The sequence below is a fragment of the Narcine bancroftii genome, chromosome 10, assembly GCF_036971445.1.
Source record: "Narcine bancroftii isolate sNarBan1 chromosome 10, sNarBan1.hap1, whole genome shotgun sequence".
Lineage (NCBI taxonomy): Eukaryota > Metazoa > Chordata > Chondrichthyes > Torpediniformes > Narcinidae > Narcine > Narcine bancroftii.
In genome coordinates, this window is record NC_091478.1 from 63,281,226 (window position 1) to 63,298,837 (window position 17,612).

The window sequence follows — 17,612 nt, forward strand, 5'->3', positions numbered from 1 at the left end:
TTCCTCTCTTCCCTTTCTTTCCCTTATTAATTCTTATCTATACTCTATATATTTTCTCTTAAATACACATACACACACACACACATATATATATATACATATATATACCCATATACACACATACATATAGTTCGTGGTCATTTTTGCTCCTGTTACATGTCTTCATCTCTCTGTCTGTTTTGTATTTGTTCTGCAAATTTTCGTGCTTCCTCCGGATCCGAGAATAGTCTGTTTTGCTGCCCCGGAATAACTATTTTAAGTACCGCTGTGTACTTTAGCATAAATTTATATCCTTTTTTTCCATAGGATTGCTTTTGCTGTATTAAACTCCTTCCTCTTCTTCAGGAGTTCAAAACTTATATCTGGATAGAAAAAATTTTTTGACCTTTGTATTCCAGTTGCTTTTTGTCTTCTCTTACTTTCTTCATTGCTTTCTCCAATATATTTTCTCTTGTTGTATATCTTAGGAATTTTACTAAAATGGATCTTGATTTTTGTTGTGGTTGTGGTTTAGGGGCTAATGTTCTGTGTGCCCTTTCTATTTCTATTTCCTCCTGTAATTCTGGTCTTCCTAGGACCCTGGGGATCCAATATTTTATAAATTCTCTCATATTCTTCCTTTCTTCATCTTCCTTAAGGCCCACTATCTTTATATTATTTCTTCTATTATAATTTTCCATTATATCTATCTTCTGAGCTAACAGCTCTTGTGTCTCTTTAACTTTTTTATTAGATTCTTCTAATTTCTTTTTTAAGTCATCTACTTCCATTTCTATGGCTGTTTCTCGTTCTTCCACCTTGTCCACTCTTTTTCCTAAATCTGACATGACCATCTCTAATCTATTCATTTTTTCTTCTGTACTTTTTATTCTCCTTTTTATTTCACTAAATTCTTGTGATTGCCATTCTTTTATTGATTCCATATATTCTTCAAATAATATATATCCATTGTCTTGCCCTTCCCTTCATCTTCAATTTCTCTGTGTTCTTCTTCTTCTTCCTCTGCGTTGGTCATCTGCTGTTTCTTTGATTTCTTTTTACTCTCTTCTTTCTTGATCTCATTGTTTTCTATGTTCTCTTCTTGTTGTTGTGCTGTGGCTGTCATTCTCAGCTGTGAAGATCGAATTCTCAGCTGGTCACCCCTCCCGTCAGTTATTTTTTTGTCTTGCGCATCGCGCATGCGCGACTCCTTCTTCTCTTCTCTTCTTCTCTTCTTCCCGTTGCTTTCGACTTTTCTTTGTTCGTTGCCATTTTCTTCCCACTTTTACTTTCACTTTATTTTAATTTTCGTGTTTGTGCCTTTGTGTTTTCTCTGTTTTTTTTAAAACTTTTCCGGAGAGGGCTGGAGTTCCCCAACCGGCCACTACTCCATCACGTGACTCCCTCCCCCTTCTCTCTTCTATGGATGTGAGACCTGAACTCTGTACCAATGTCACATCAAACATCTGGAGCAATTCCACATGTGTGCTATCAATTCCAGCCTTGGCATCCGTTGGCAAGACCCTATCTCCAACCTGGAGGTCTTTGGTCATGCAAAGTCCACCGACATTAAGTCCCTGCTTATCAGGAGCCAGATGTGGTGGTGGGAAACGTCTTCAGAATGGACCACCGTATGCCTCGCTAGCAGTTCTATGGTGAACTGAATGCCAGAAGGAGACCTCAATGTCGTCCACACAAATGATATAAAGATGCTGTGAAGGAAACCCTACAGTGCTGTGACAACCTGCCAAGAGAACTCGAAGCTGAGGCTGCTGACAGATCCCGTTGTCGAGCCCTGTGCTATGAAAACTACACCAGCTTTGAAGACAAATGCTGCCAAAAACTGATGGAAAACTGTGAACAGTGTCTCAAAGCAGCAGCCAAAGTTATTACAAAAACCAACATCCAGTGCCCCCATTGTGCCAGACTGGGACTGCAAAGTCACCTTTGCCTCCACAGATGAAATGCACAACAATGTCTTCTTCGAACTGAAGGACTACCAATCATATAAATCCATTAATTAATTTATTAAATATCTGTGTGTGTGTGTGTGTGTGTGTGTGCGTGCATGTGTGTGTGTGTGTGTGTGTGTGTGTAGCAGTGACTACACTGCTCCTGCAATAACACACACATCCAGACAGGTTGAGCTCAGTGAGCAGCTGCTGGGCTGCACTTATACTCCCCGTCCGGACCTGGCTGAGAACCGCGCTAGAGGTCGCTGATGTCACCTGGGCATCATGTGGTCCCCCAGCATGGGTTTCTGAGCCCCATGCTGGAAGGAAGGGAAACCCCCGACAGCGCCATTTCAGCTGGGTGCCCCACTGCGTGGCTGACAAGCGGGGCCGGTTCACCTGCCTTGTGGTGAGCCACCACACATTTCCCTTCCCCCCAGAACCGGCATCAATGTCCTTTATCACCAGGCAGCCTTTCTTCTTGGGCTGAGCAATGACCATGGGCTTGGTGGGATCGAGGTGCACCGGCATCAGCCTGTCCATGGAAAACAGCTCCCTCCTGCCACCAATATCCAGTGTTGATGTCGAGCCAGAATGCTGCACAACCCTGTACGGCCCCTCATATGATCACTGCAGAGGAGCCGCGGTGGGGCTCCACTGAACGAAAATGTACTCCACAGAAAGAAGTTCGCCAGGAACGTGAGATGGGCGGGTGCCATGACTGGGCAGCAGTGGGGGGTTTGAACAAGTCCAAGTGTGCCCTGAGCTGAAAAAGTAGGTCGCATGGTGGGGTGGTCCATGAGGTCAGTTCCTGGATTCGATGGCCGTGGCCACTATGATGCTGATCTGGGCTCTAGTGTCAACGAGGAACTGCTGGCCACTGACTGAGTTCTGCAGGTAAAGGTGCTGTGTCCTTGGCCAGCCGCCAAAGCCATTAACAGCGGCCAGCTTGGTCGTTTCCCTGGATTGAGCAGGGCTGATGACACTTCCAAGCCTTGACTCCCCAGCGCTGGTGGTAGAATCAAAGGCCTGAAGTGTATGCTGTGGCCTTGGTTATGCTCTTGGGAGCCCCTTCAGGGGCCGGGTGCTCTGCTGCAGTGCTAGAGGTGGGATTGGCATGGTCATGTCCATGCCTCGTGACCTGCTGGACCATTGAGCCCTCTGGGGATCATGCAAGCTATAGCTCTTGGACCTTCTGGGTGACTTTCCTTGGGTTGGTGAAGCTCTCCTGGACCCGCAGAGGCTGGATTTCCCCAAGCATATGGTCGAGAAAGATGCACTCAAAGAGTGGGCAGTTGGTGTGCTCACCCATGAGTGCGAGCATCTCATCCATCAGCTCCATCGGGGACCTGTCCTTCAGGGTGTCGAGGTGCAGCATCCTAGCGGCACACTGGTGTCTGGATAGTCTGAGGGACCCGGTAACCACTTGCTTGATGGTCTCGTATTTGTCCTCGGCGGGTGAGTGCTGAACAAGTTGCAGCATGTGTCTGGCAGTGGCCTGGTCCAGGGCAGTGACCACATGGTAGAATTTGGTCATGTCGGATGAAATCTTGCAGAGGTGAAACTGGATCTCCACATGGCCAAACCAGGTCTTTGGCTCCTGAACCCAGAATTCAGGCAGTTTTACAGCTATAGTGTTGATCCCAGGCTCACTCATGATGGGTTCAAAGATATTTGAACCATTCGGGATCACCAATTGTAGTGACAGCTACACTGCTCCTACAATAACACATACAACCAGACGGATTGAGCTCAGTGAGCAGACTCTGGTTTATTGCAGGCTGCTGGGCTGCACTTATACTCCCCGCCTGGTTCTGGCTGAGAATCGTGCTGGAGGGCACTGACATCACCCGGGCGTCACGTGGTCCCCCAGCGTGGGTTTCTGAGCCCCATGCTGGAAGGAAGGGAAACCCCTGACAGTGCCATTTTGGCCGGCTGCCCCACAATGTGGCTTACATGTGGGGCCGCTTCGCCTGCTTTGTGGTGAGCCACCACATATGTTTATATTATAATTACATATATATAAATAGAGAGCTATATTTATGGCCAAATGTCACATTATGTATCCTAATGCTCGATATAAGTGCCTTGTCTGTCTTTGTATGTTCTATAGCTTTGTAGCCACAAGTACTTGTTGAGACAGGTGCTGGGAGTCAATGCATGGAATGCATTTGGAAAATTTTTTGAAGTTGATGTCAAACTCCATGGAAAATCCCCAGCCCCTTGAAAGGAAAATGAAAACATTATTTCATCTTAATGAATAATACATGAATGTTTCATCTGTAAATGTACTCTTTAATTTACAATTTCTATGTAGTTCTATTTCTTCCAATCTTCATACAGTAAAGATTGAAAGACACGTTAAAATGTTCTGCCTTGTTAACCTTAATCCATGTAAATGAGTATATGTATCACGGTTTCTTTTTTTTTCCACCAGATTCAAAAAGCACTTATGAAAGTCTTATTTTTCCATGTATAGTAGGAGGATCAGCAATTCTTGTTCTGATCATAATTTTGACCATAGTTGCATTAAAGAGAAAACCAGGTAAGAACCTTACAAAATTGAACAAATGTTCCCATTTCCTAATTCCATTGATGGAAGAAAGAAGCATACATTTGGCATTTAACACCATCATCCCCTCAAAATTGATCAGCAAACTCCAAGAACTGGGACTCAACACCAAATTGTGCAATTAAATCCAGACCACAATTAATGAGCTTGGTAAGAAAGTGTCCTCCACAATCTCCATTACTACTGGAGCACTGGAGGGCTGTGTTCTTAGCCCCCTGCTCTACTCACTTTATGCCTATGATTGTGTGGCTCAGTATGACAATAACACCACCTGCAAGTTCACTGGTGATTCCACAGTAGTGGCCGTATAAAAAGGGGCTATGTGCCAGCAAATAGGAGAGAGATTGAAAACCTGGGTGAATGGGGCACCAACAATCTCACACTCAATGTCACCAAAACCAAGGAGCTAACTGTTAACTTCAGGAAGGGAACACCAGAATGTACAATGCATTGATCATTGGGAGATCAGAGGTAGAGAGGGTGAGCAAATTTAAGTTCTTTGTAGTCACAATCGTGGAGGATCTTTTCTGTACCTAATACAAATGCCACCATGGAGGAAGTACATCAGTGCCTCTACTTCCTCAGAAGTTTGCAAAGGTTTGGCATGACATCACCAACACTGGAAAATTTCACAGATGCGTGGTGGAAAGTGTTCTGACTAGATGCATCACAGTCTGGTATGGGGGGTCACCAATACATCTGTGTGTGAAGCCCTGCAAAAGGTAGTGGACACAGCTCAGGACATCACTAGTAAAACCCTCCCCAACATTGGGAACATCTATAGGGAACACATCATGGGAGAGTAGCAGCAATTGTCAAGGATTCACACCACCTTGCACATGCTCTGTTCTCGATGACACCATCAGGAAAGAGGTATAGACACCACAGGACTTGCACCGCTTGCTTCAGGAACAGCTACTACCCGTCCACCACCAGACTCTTCAACAATAAACTCAATCAGGGACTCATTTAAGTACTCTTATTTTTGCACTTTATTGATTTTTTTCCCCCTGTATCTGTATGGCACAGTTTGTTGACATTTATTTATTTGTTTACATGTGTATATTGAGTCAGTTTTTTTCACACTGCCAATAAATGGTAATTCTGCCATTCCTGCAGTAGAAAGCATCTCAGGGTTGTATGTGATGTTATACATGTACTCTGGCAATAACTCGGAAGTCATTAAGGAGAGAAACAAATATTTTCAAGCATTGACAGTGGAGAATACCAGTTACAAACTGGAATACAAATACCATTATTTCACCTTCCCATTCGAATCATTCAATATTACCTTGAACTTGCTTTCCAAACACTCAAACAACGTTTACAGCGCTAGCAAGCCAGGTTCGAATCCGGGGTTGTCTGTAAGGATTTCTTCCCGTGAATGCGTGGGTTTTCTTCCGGGGGCTCCGGTTTCCTCCCAGCCTTCAAAACGTACCGGGGCTCGTAGGTGAATTGGATGTGATTGGGCTGCATGGGCTCGTGGGCCGGAAGGTCCTGTTACCGTGCTGTACTGTATGTCTAAAATTACATATAGAAAATGTCAGATTTTTAGCCATAAATAATTTGGGATTGATCTTGATTTTAGGTTAAAAAAAACAGTATTAGTTTTCTTGGTGATACAATTAGTCATTTTCAAGTGCAACACAGCTGTTGACGTGCATGTTCAACCATGGACACAGGAAGCAGCACATTCTTTTGCCAAAAATAGTGTTCCAAAAATATCTTCGAGTAGCTGTTACCAGCGTTCCGGTGTTCGGACTTTGTAATTTAATTATAATGACAATTCAAGTGGATAACTTTCACCTTCCTAAAAAGCAATCCTGTCATTGAAAATGGGTTTGTTCCCCTCCTTAGGTCGTGATACCATCGCCGTGGAAGAAATCCGAACTGGAAATCCGGTAGGTTAATGTGATTTTCCACCCCCGAGGGCTGGACAAGTCGAGAAATGTTATGATCTGCAAAGAATATATAAATTTAATTCCTTAAAAATTGCAGCGTAGAATGAAACGATGCTGCCTGTTGATTGCATCGCTAGAACAAGTGTCTCCGCTTATAAATCCGCTGCCTCAGAGTTCCGATGATGCGGCTTCAGTCCTGACTTATTCCTGGAGTTTACAGCTTCTTCCTTCATGGAAGTACCTGTGATTGGTGAGAGCTCTCTGTTAGGTCCCCAATATGTGGACATTGAAGATGGTAACCGTTACCCTAAAGTACAGGAAAGTAGGGAAATGGGGATAACCGTGGAGCAACGAAGGTGGCCGAAACCGAGAAACTAATACAACTGGTAAAGCACGTTTCCAAATTGTTCACTTAAAATCAATGTAGATTAAAAATATCCACAAACAAAAATGAACGCTGGAGCTGACATGCCTCACGTCTTCCCCGAATGTCGTTCTGGGCATATCCTTGAGTGCACCCAGCATTAAATTGTGCACTTTTTGGGGGGTTTATCCTCGCCTTGTTTAAGGCTTCAGGCTCAGTTTCCCTTCATGGAACTACACCAGACCCACTGCTAGCATTATAATGTTATCCTTCTAACAGGCTGGACAAGAGTCACCGGGACATGGCTCTGCACTAAATTTGAGCGAGGACAGGAGATTTCCCAAAGTTCGACACCAGGAAGAGCAGGTAAAGCCGGGGGCTTGGAGTAAAGAACATAGAAAATGATCGTTGCAATACCTGAAATTCATGTAGAGGTATTTGAAATAAGCGCTTGGAAATGTAAGCGTTCCACATATTTTGTGTCCTAAGCATTCCTTTAAGTACTTAGACGCCGGCACATGCTGTTCCGCGTGTTCAGCAGGTCCAATTCTAGCTTTCTTTGCCAACCGAGGGGTATTGATTCATCGCAAAGACATGCGGGTTGATGGCCACTGTACAGAGCCACAAGTATGTAGGTGACTGGTGGACTCTGAGGGGAAGACAGTGATGACGGCAATCTGGTGAAAATTAAATGGGATTATTTTAAATGGGCGCATGCTGGTGGTCGCAGACTCGTTTCCACAATATATGGCATTCTTTACCTCTATATGACATTAGTTCCTGTACCAAGAAAATCTTTTAGGAACAGAGGAAAATAATTTAATGCTCATCTCTGTGTAAACTGGCTGCGAATTTAGCGTGATAAAACTGAGTTCATTGCAATTTTTATTTTAAAATCGATCGGCTGGACAATGGACTAACGGCCGATATTGAATTACTTTCACAGACTAAAACAGGAGGAGCGGAAAAACTGACTTACGCCTCTCTGCAGCTTCAAAAGTCCAATAAAACCACGGCATTTAACGAGAAAGACGCCCGTGCGGTGTATGCAGGTGTAAAGGTTTCAAGAGAAGCGAGAAGCTGAGAATCAAATTAAGTTTCCATTCCTAGGCTACGAATGAATAGAGATCAAAGATGTTTATTTTTAATCGTTACAGTGCAGACTACGAAACGACAAGAGAAACAACACACACACAGGCGAAGAAAGCGAAGTGGTCATTTTTACCTCGGACTGTGATAAATTTCTCACTGACCGTATCAACACAGCCCTCGTTTTCCGATCTCTGCTAACATGAAACGGGCTGCGAAATAAAGTTCTGCACTTTCTCGTTACTGGGAGGGAGATATTATCAAAATGTCGTGAAAACTTTGTTCGTGAATGGTGGCTGATACATTAATGCTAATTAATTCTTGGGTTTTTTTTCCAATGCAGATATTTGTGTTTAATTAAAGCAGCTGCCTGTTCACCTCATTCCATGGCTGGACGTCCCTCGTTTGTCACAAAAACGAGTACGGGCAGGAACCAAGGGAAGAAAATCGTGGGCTCGCAATAAATACTTTAACAGCGTTTCGCAAATAATTGTCGGACTTCAGTGCCCTCGGGGCAGAGGGAACTGTCAGCGGGGACAGTCGGGACAGCGGGAGCTGTCGGGGTCGCGGGGGCTGTCAGCGGGGACCGGCGGGACACATTGGACACATCCAATTTCTTCCAAAAGAAGTTAACATTTTTCATTAACTGTGACATGAATGCCCAATTGCAAGACCCACTACCCACTACATACCCTCTACATACTGTCGAAATAATATATCATTACTTTCTTTTATTGATTTTAATAGAGAAAAAAACTTTATACATGATTTCTAACTGATGACATAATACAATGCAACTCATAGTAAATACACAACATATATCACTTGTAAAACAGAATATAAACCCTAATTAACAGGCAACATATCTTGCTCAAAACCTCGGATTCTGATGTTAAACGGAATATAATAAGAGAGAATTAAGAATCCCATACATGTACTATAAACCTTCATCCTATTCTATGAGGGGATCATTATTAATTGTCTCCTCTTGCCCGGTTTTCTCTAGAAATAGAAAAAAAGAAAAACCCCTACTAATCTCCCACTAAATGGGTATAATCGAATCGTGACTCTCGGACACCGACAGGGAACCCTCAGGGCATTCACGCAACTAAATCTTAAAGTTGTGATAATAATCCGTGAATGGGTTGTCGAATTCAACCTTGACATCTTTTGTGCTGTATCTCATTTTGTCCAGCCGTAAGTAAGTCAATAACATGCAACCATTGCATATGAGTCAGTGTAGAATTATCTTTCCATTTCATCAGAATTGCTCGTCTGGCTATCAACGAGGTAAAGGGTAGGATAGGTTTACGACATAGGTTGAGAACATGGGCACAATTTAGGAAATGTTTTGGATATTATGTTTTTCTCTTGCCAGCTCTATTATACATAATGATCACTTTCAACCTTCCATGTGTGACACAGGTTTTAAGGAGTGGAACAAATTAGATATAAAAAGTTTCAAGGATCTTTTATTCAAGATAATGTTGCTTCTTTCAAACAATTGACAGAAATTTTTAAACTTCCTAATAAACACCTTTTTAGATACTTACAAATAGGATTTCTTTTTCAGTCCAAACTTCCTGATTTGCTTAGAATTTCCAAAATAAATGTTCTTGGTTTACTTTTTGATTTGAAGTTTACCAATAATTTGATGGACCTAAAAATAGCCTCAGTGACTAGGATCAAGAATGAATAGGAATGGGATTTGAATATATCCCTTCCAGATGAGTACGAGGGCACCACTCTTCATTTGATTAATGAATCTTCATTTTGTGCACGTCATTCTCTGTAACCATTTAAGGAGCTTCAAGGAATACACATTTCTAAACTTAAATTAGCTCATTTTTATTCTGACATTGATCCAGTGGTTCTCAACCTTTTATTCCCACTAACATACGACTTTAAGTATTCCCTATGCCATTGGTGCTCTGTGATTAGAAAGGCATTGCTTAATATGGTATGTGGGTGGGAAAGGAAAGTTGAGAATCACTGCTCTAGACCCAATTGTTACTGAAATATTTTGATTGAGAAAAATTGTCATTGGCCCATTTCCTTTGAAGTTATGAAACCGTGGACAATAAGGTACAATTAAGACAGTGGTTTCCAAACTTTTTCTTTCCACCCACATGCCTCCTTAAGCAATTCCTTACTAATCACAGAGCACCGATGGCATAGGGAATACTTAAAGTGATATGTGAATAGAAATAAAAAGGTTGAGAACCACTGTTTCTTGCAGATATCCTTGTGGACAATTGTTCTACACAACTGCAACACTAGCGTGTACTAAACAAATCTGTGAAACGCTTCTACCAGAAGACTCATATTTCAAGTGTTCTGCAGATTCCAGCATCTGAACTCTACAATGTTTAAAAAAAACTTTATGGTTCCAATCAGCTCAGCATTTCTCACTTGATTTCCAATTGTTTCATTTAACGGTTCAGAAATGCAATTCCACCCTTTCGCCTCTGGCATGAAACTGAAACGGGAGTTGGAACAAAACGGTGTCAGTGAATCCTGAAACTATGCAGCATTAGGTGCTTTCAAACTGCCTTGTAAAATGGGGTTAACCGGGAAATTTGCCTGGTTAGCGCCTCACTCACAAGGCAACTTGAAAGGGTTGGACCCGGTCAGCGGAGGTCGTCAGGGAACCCAGTTAAACTTACACAGAAAACGTCGACCAGCAGCTTGAACAGCAAAATGGCCGACCTAGTTACACGCTGGCATCACGGGGGTGGGGGGGGGGGGAGCAGGCCAAGATCAGTGGGACAGGGGAGCAGGAAAGAGAGGAGCAGGGTTGGCTGCCACGGGGGAGAGAGAAGAGAGGGATCGGCCGCCGCAGGGGCAGAAGGGTCGGCTGCCGTGGGTTGGGGGGGGGGGGGGAGGGTGGGAGCGCGATTGATGGTGGGAGCTGGTGGTGGGTTGGGGAGACTAGTTTGGTGATGCGTCATTGTGGGGATGGGATCCCCCTTAAATCACCGGGTTGGCGATTTACTGGGTCCTTCCCCCTCATCTTAAAAGGTGCTGGAGGCACCTTTGCCCCACTAATCGCACCTGAGTCCTAGGAGGGCTACCCAGATGCTGCAACTTAAAAGCACCTGTTGAAACTGCAGCATCGAGCAGGTGCTGATGAGCTATTACCATGAGGTGGAACAGTGGACCAATATCTTCCAATCTACTGCTGAAGCAGCGCCATCAACTTGGGTTTTTTAAGATTTCTACTATTTGCAGCATAGAATTAATTTGACATTTTCCCTCATTGTCAAGTGGATCCCTGCTGTCCCTGTTCCTGAACAACCAGCGACTAATGCGGTGGTCTTTCACACGCACTTCGGATACCGGAGCCAAAAGGCTTTGCTGCATCCACTCTACTGAGTCATTTCTTTGGATAACATCAGTAGATGCATTCACACAAATCTAACTCTAAATCTCAGCCTCACTCCTCCTCCAATTACTTCCCCCTTCCACAGTTTCTTGCACATGGGGGACAATTTAAATAAGTAAATTACCCGATCAACACGTACATTTTCGGATGTGCGAGAAACCCAGAGGAATCATCTCTGGAGATGTTTGTGTCCCTCGTGGCCCTGACGCGCAAATGTAGGCACAGGAGACGGAAATAAAGATTAGTAAAGATGATTTTGTAAAGAGAAATATCAGAAAGACTGTGAAAAACTATAGCAGAATTTATCAAGAAAAAAATTGTGATTTGATACTAACTGTTATAATTATAATGATAAAATATTTTTAAAAAAAAGAAGACGGCGATGGGGAGTGAAAGAAAAGCAGATAAAAGATTAATCAGCCAGATTTAGGTGAAATATTTCCACAGGGGTTGGCATTAAAAAAATGATTTAAAAATTAAAGACATTTTAACTAATGTGTCCAATGAAATATTAAGACATGTCGTATCCTTTAAATAATGCAGAGAGGGGTACAACATAAACCAAGCGACGCCACCGTGAAGCCTGTCATTTTGAAACCAAGTCATTCCCTTCCAAGCTCCTAGACACCCTCCTCACAATATGTCTTCCAACTGCGCTCTGTATCAGCAATACAATCGGTCCTTTCATCCGAGAAATAAATGCACATTACAATTGATAGAGCGAATGGTGCATAATTTGCTCATTTTTATTAATAGAACATCATTTCTGCTACAACGAACCAAAACTATCAATTATTTCAAGTCCACCGTTTGCTGTTGCAGCTCAATAACATCAAGGCATTGACAGATCTACACCGGATGTATTATCCAATCTATCCAATGTTTCACGGGTCACGGATTTGAGATTGAACATTCTACATAAAACGTTCCTGTACCTGCTATTGGAATAATGCATCAATTTACTCTCATTTCCTCTCTTTCCAACGATATTTTGTTTTGTTCTGAAGCAAAAATTGGCTGCTCTTCGTTAAAGGTTCTGCTAAGGATAGAGGGGTACCTTGTACATTTGTGCAATATGTACAGTAAAATAGCTGGGACGTGGCAGCGAGGTCCTTGGGTCGTAGGTTTTATATCGGAGTGGCCTTCTCCTATGCAGGTTTCTTACCCGGGCTGGAGGGGCCTGCCTCCCCTCCTAGGTCGGTCCATACTGCCCGGACCGGGGCCGAGGCCGCCGCAGCTCACCCTGTGCCTGGACTGGGGCCGCCGCCTCCCACTCTCTGCCCGGATCGGGGACTCCGCCGTCTACCCTTCGCCCGAACCGGGGCCGGGGCCGCTGCTGCTCTCCCTGTGCCCGGACTGGGGCCGCCGCCTCCCACTCCCTGTCCGGACCGGGGCCTCCGCCTGCCTCTCTCGACCGAGGCCGGGGCCGCCGTCTCCCCCTTGCTCCTGCCCGGATCGGGGCCACCGCCGTCTACCCTTCGCCCGGACCGGGGCCGGGGCCGCTGCTGCTCTCCCTGTGCCCGGACTGGGGCTGCTGCCTCCCACTCCCTGTCCGGACCGGGGCCTCCGCCTGCCTCACTCGACCGAGGCCGGGGCCGCCGTCTCCTCCTTGCTCCTGCCCTTATCGGGGCCGCCGCCGTCTACCCTTCGCCCGGACCGGGGCCGGGGCCGCTGCTGCTCTCCCTGTGCCCGGACTGGGGCCGCCGCCTCCAACTCTCTGCCCGTATCGGGGCCTCCGCCTGCCTCACTCGACCGAGGCTGGGGCCGCCGTCTCCCCCTTGCTCCTGCCCGTATCGGGGCCGCCGCCTTCTACCCTTCGCCCGGACCGGGGCCGGGGCCGCTGCTGCTCTCCCTGTGCCTGGACTGGGGCCGCCGCCTCCCACTCCCTGTCCGGACCGGGGCCTCCGCCTGCCTCACTCGACCGAGGCCGGGGCCGCCGTCTCCCCCTTGCTCCTGCCCTTATCGGGGCCGCCGCCGTAGCCACAGTAGGTAGCCACAGACGATGCCGCTTTAGTTGCCCATTCAGAGCCAGCTCTTCAGCGCTTGACATCCTGCTTTGCGGAAACTGCCAAAATGTTTGGCCTGGAAGTCAGCCTGAAGAAAACTGAGGTCCTCCATCAGCCAGCTCCCCACCATGATTACCAGCCCCCCCACATCTCCATCGGGCACACAAAACTCAAAACGGTCAACCAGTTTACCTATCTCGGCTGCACCATTTCATCAGATGCAAGGATTGACAATGAGATAGACAACAGACTCGCCAAGGCAAATAGCGCCTTTGGAAGACTACACAAAAGAGTCTGGAAAAACAACCAACTGAAAAACCTCACAAAGATAAGCGTATACAGAGCCGTTGTCATACCCACACTCCTGTTTGGCTTCGAATCATGGGTCCTCTACCGGCACCACCTACGGCTCCTAGAACGCTTCCACCAGCGTTGTCTCCGCTCCATCCTCAACATCCATTGGAGCGCTTACATCCCTAACGTCGAAGTACTCGAGATGGCAGAGGTCGACAGCATCGAGTCCACGCTGCTGAAGATCCAGCTGCGCTGGATGGGTCACGTCTCCAGAATGGAGGACCATCGCCTTCCCAAGATCGTGTTATATGGCGAGCTCTCCACTGGCCACCGTGACAGAGGTGCACCAAAGAAAAGGTACAAGGACTGCCTAAAGAAATCTCTTGGTGCCTGCCACATTGACCACCGCCAGTGGGCTGCTAACGCCTCAAACCATGCATCTTGGCGCCTCACAGTTTGGCGGGCAGCAACCTCCTTTGAAGAAGACCGCAGAGCCCACCTCACTGACAAAAGGCAAAGGAGGAAAAACCCAACACCCAACCCCAACCAACCAATTTTCCCCTGCAACCGCTGCAATCGTGTCTGCCTGTCCCGCATCGGACTTGTCAGCCACAAACGAGCCTGCAGCTGACGTGGACTTTTTACCCCCTCCATAAATCTCCGTCCGTGAAGCCAAGCCAAAGAAAAAAAGACAGTAAAATATCTATTATGAAGTCGAGGTAGAACAGACTTGTAGGCTGGACAATGTTGAGATGAACGGATTGTTCTTAAAAACTGATGAGGATTGTTCTTAACAACATTGATTGATGTCCCCAGGGCTGGATGTGATGTACCCCAGGTTGCTGTGCGAAGGGAGGAGAGAGATAACAGCAGTATTGGCAATGATCTTTAAGTCCTCCTTGGCTACAGGAGAGGTGCCAGAAGATTGGAGAATTGGAAATGTGGGTCCCTTGTTAAAAAAGGGTAATAGGGAGAATCCTGGGAATATAGACCAGTGAGCCTTACATCAGGTGTGTGCAATCTATTGGAGAGGATTCTTAAGGATAGGATTTATGAACATTTGGAGAAGTACAGTCTGCACTAGAATAGTCAGGATGGCTTTGTGAAGGGAAGGCGATTCCCAACGAGTCTAAATGAGTCTTTTGAGAAGATAACATAAGTAATTGATGAAGGTAGGCATCTGACAAGGTGCCCTATGAGAGACTCATTCAGAAAGTCATGAGGCATGGGATCAATGGAACTCTGGGTGTCTGAATTTAAAATTGGCTTGCATGTAGAAAGCAGGGAGCAGTAGTGGGTGGAATGTATTCTACCTGGAGGTCAGTGACTAGTGGTGTTTCACAGAGATCTGTTCTGGGACCTCTGATCTTTGTAAATTTTATAAGTGATCTACCTGAAGAAGTGGAAGGATGAGTCAGTAAGTTTGCAGATGATACGTAGGTTGGAGGGGTTTTGAAGAGTGCTGAAGGTTGTCAGAGGTTACAAAAGGATATAAACAGGATGCAGAATTAGACAGAAATGTGACAGATGGAGTTCCAGTTGGATAAGTGTGACGTGATGCATTTTGGAAGGTCAAAGCAGAAGAGTAAAAGATTAATGGTTGGTACTTAACAGTGTGGATGAACAGAGAGACCTTGGTCAAAGTCATTACATCTCTCCAGGTTATTATGCAAGCTGATAGCATAGTTAATAAGGCTGATGGGATGCTGGGCTTCATTAATAATAGAATTGAATTCAAGAGTAGAGAAGTCTTCTTGCAACTCTACAAATCTCTGGTAAGATCACACTAAGAGTATTGTATTCAGTTCTGGTGACATCATTATACGAAGGATGTGGAAGTAATGAAGATGGTGCAGAGGTGAAATACCAGGATGTTACCTGGATTGGATAATAAGACTTATGAGGCAAGGTTAGCCGAGCTAGGATTTTTCTCTTAGGGATGAATAAGGATGACAGGAGACATAATAGAGGTCTACAAGTCAACGTTTTCATGGAGATTCCAGCCACTTTACCATTCCTTAAGAACTTTCTGACACGTCCGTTGAGCATTTCATAGAAACACTGGGGCAGCAGAATGGGCAGGGACCGAAATCGATAATGTAGTCTTGGCATCGCCTTCATTTTAATGCAATTAACTCTGCCCACCAAAGTTATGGGCAGGGTTCAACATATTACAGTGTTAAGCGCAAGTTAGTAAATCTCCATTCATAAAAATAAAGCGAATTTGTCAGTTCCACAAGCTTGACACCAATGTGCAGTCAAAAATATTTAACCTTTAACTGTTCTGGTACAGTTCCCAAGCAGATGGCTTAGAAATATAAATTTCATTTTTTAATCAGATAGGGCAGGGAACCCAATTAGCACGCTCCTTCCTGGTGCCACAAGCTGCCTTCTGAAAAACACAAATACCAATTCGAATCCCCAGTGAGCAGAGCAAGACCAGCATTTAGATTATTGACAAACATGAAGGAAGCCTTGCATCAGAGAATATGTCTATCAGTCTGCAGGATCCATTAAAGAGTCTGTGTCTATCAGTATGCAGGATCCGCTGATCACAACCTATGTACAGCAGTCTGGAGCTGATGAAGATTGAAGATTGAAGGCTTACTGGCAATTTCAGCCTAGATACATATCCCATGCTGGACAGGTCATCTATCAGGCTTAGTTAACTGAAAAATGATGTTAATATTCTAAATACTTAATATCGTAAATGCCAGATTTCAGATTTTATTGTCCGAGTATGTGATGTATGACATCACATCCTGAGATTCCTTTTTCTAGATGGTATTGCAGAATTACACTAATAGATAGTACAAAAATTAAACTGTACACAGCACAAGCATGTAAACATATAAAATAAATGTCAACAGATAACAAATGTAAACAAACTGACTGAAATACTGAGAGAACAAATAAATAAAGTGCACAAGTAAGAGTCCCTTAATAAGTCCCTGATTGAGTTTGTTGTTGAGGAGTCTGATGGTGCCATTGTGGCACCTACACCTCTCCATTTTTTAAAGTTTTTATTTAATAAGTCACAATATAACCAATCTCTAAATATTTATAAAAACTTTGAATGTATATATACATAGTGACTTTCTCCATTTTATCCCCACCCCCTCCCTTCCACTCCACCCCCATAACTAGAGAGTGAAGAAAAAACAGAACCAAAAGAGGATAGAATTTTTTTTAAAAAACAAGAAAAGTGAGTGGGTCTCCCCCAGAGAATTTATGGCATATTTTCTAAACATTTAAACAAAGTTCTCATATAAACAAACTATTGATCACTTGGCTAACCTCCAAACATATTTACATATATATTGTCTTTAACAGTCTCTTAGTTCTGTCTATCACTCTCTTCCTTGTTGAATATTTGTAAGTTGTTCAACAAAGTCTCAAGCTTTTCTTGGGTTATCAAACAGTCTCTTTTGTCCACCCAGGATAAATATTTTTAAAACACTGCTGGGTGTCACAACACAAAATTATTACCTTTTCTCCATCATGTATCTTTTATTGGGTTAAATTCCTTGCATTTCTTTAAAAGTTCAAAACTTATATTCGGGTAGAAAAATATCTTATTCCCATTATGTTCCAATGGACCATTAATTTCTTTTGTTCTTCTGACCGCCAGCCCTAATATTTTTCCCCTTGTCGGATACCTTAATAACTTGACCAGGATGGAACATGGTCTTGCTACACCTGCAGCTTCGGTGCCAAATCTCTGTGAGCTCTTTCAATTTCTATTTCTTCCTGAAGTTCTTCTATTTCCAAAACTTGTGCAGTCCATTGTTTTAGAAATCCTCTTATGTCTGTACCTTCCACACCTTCTTTCAGGCCCACTATTTTAATATTATTACACCTATTAAAATTTTCAAGAATTTCTATTTTTTGGGCCAATAAATCTTATGTCTTCTTCACCTCTTTTCTCCTGCTTTTTTCTTTTATGACAGTCATGTCCATTTCCACACCTTTCACTCTCTCTTCTACTTCTTCACATTGCTTTTTCATATCCCTTATTACCTTTTCCATACGTTGAATTTTTATAACTGCTTTTTGCACATTCTCTATTA

At 44.2% G+C, this 17,612-nt stretch overlaps 1 protein-coding gene across 6 annotated transcripts in view; it reads left to right on the top strand.

Moving 5' to 3' along the window:
- LOC138744626 (tyrosine-protein phosphatase non-receptor type substrate 1-like) overlaps nt 1–8,239 on the top strand; it is a 31,329-nt gene extending 23,090 nt beyond the window's left edge. For 4 of the 6 annotated variants that reach the window (XM_069901077.1, XM_069901076.1, XM_069901071.1 and 1 more), the window contains 4 exons: nt 4,369–4,476; nt 6,361–6,404; nt 7,048–7,134; nt 7,715–8,239. In XM_069901077.1, coding sequence (XP_069757178.1) covers nt 4,369–4,476; nt 6,361–6,404; nt 7,048–7,134; nt 7,715–7,852 — 377 coding nt within the window. In that variant the 3' untranslated portion in view covers nt 7,853–8,239. The remainder of the gene's footprint in view (nt 1–4,368; nt 4,477–6,360; nt 6,405–7,047; nt 7,135–7,714) is intronic. The other 2 variants (XM_069901073.1, XM_069901074.1) reach the window with 2 other exon arrangements.
- Nucleotides 8,240–17,612: the final 9,373 nt, after the last annotated feature.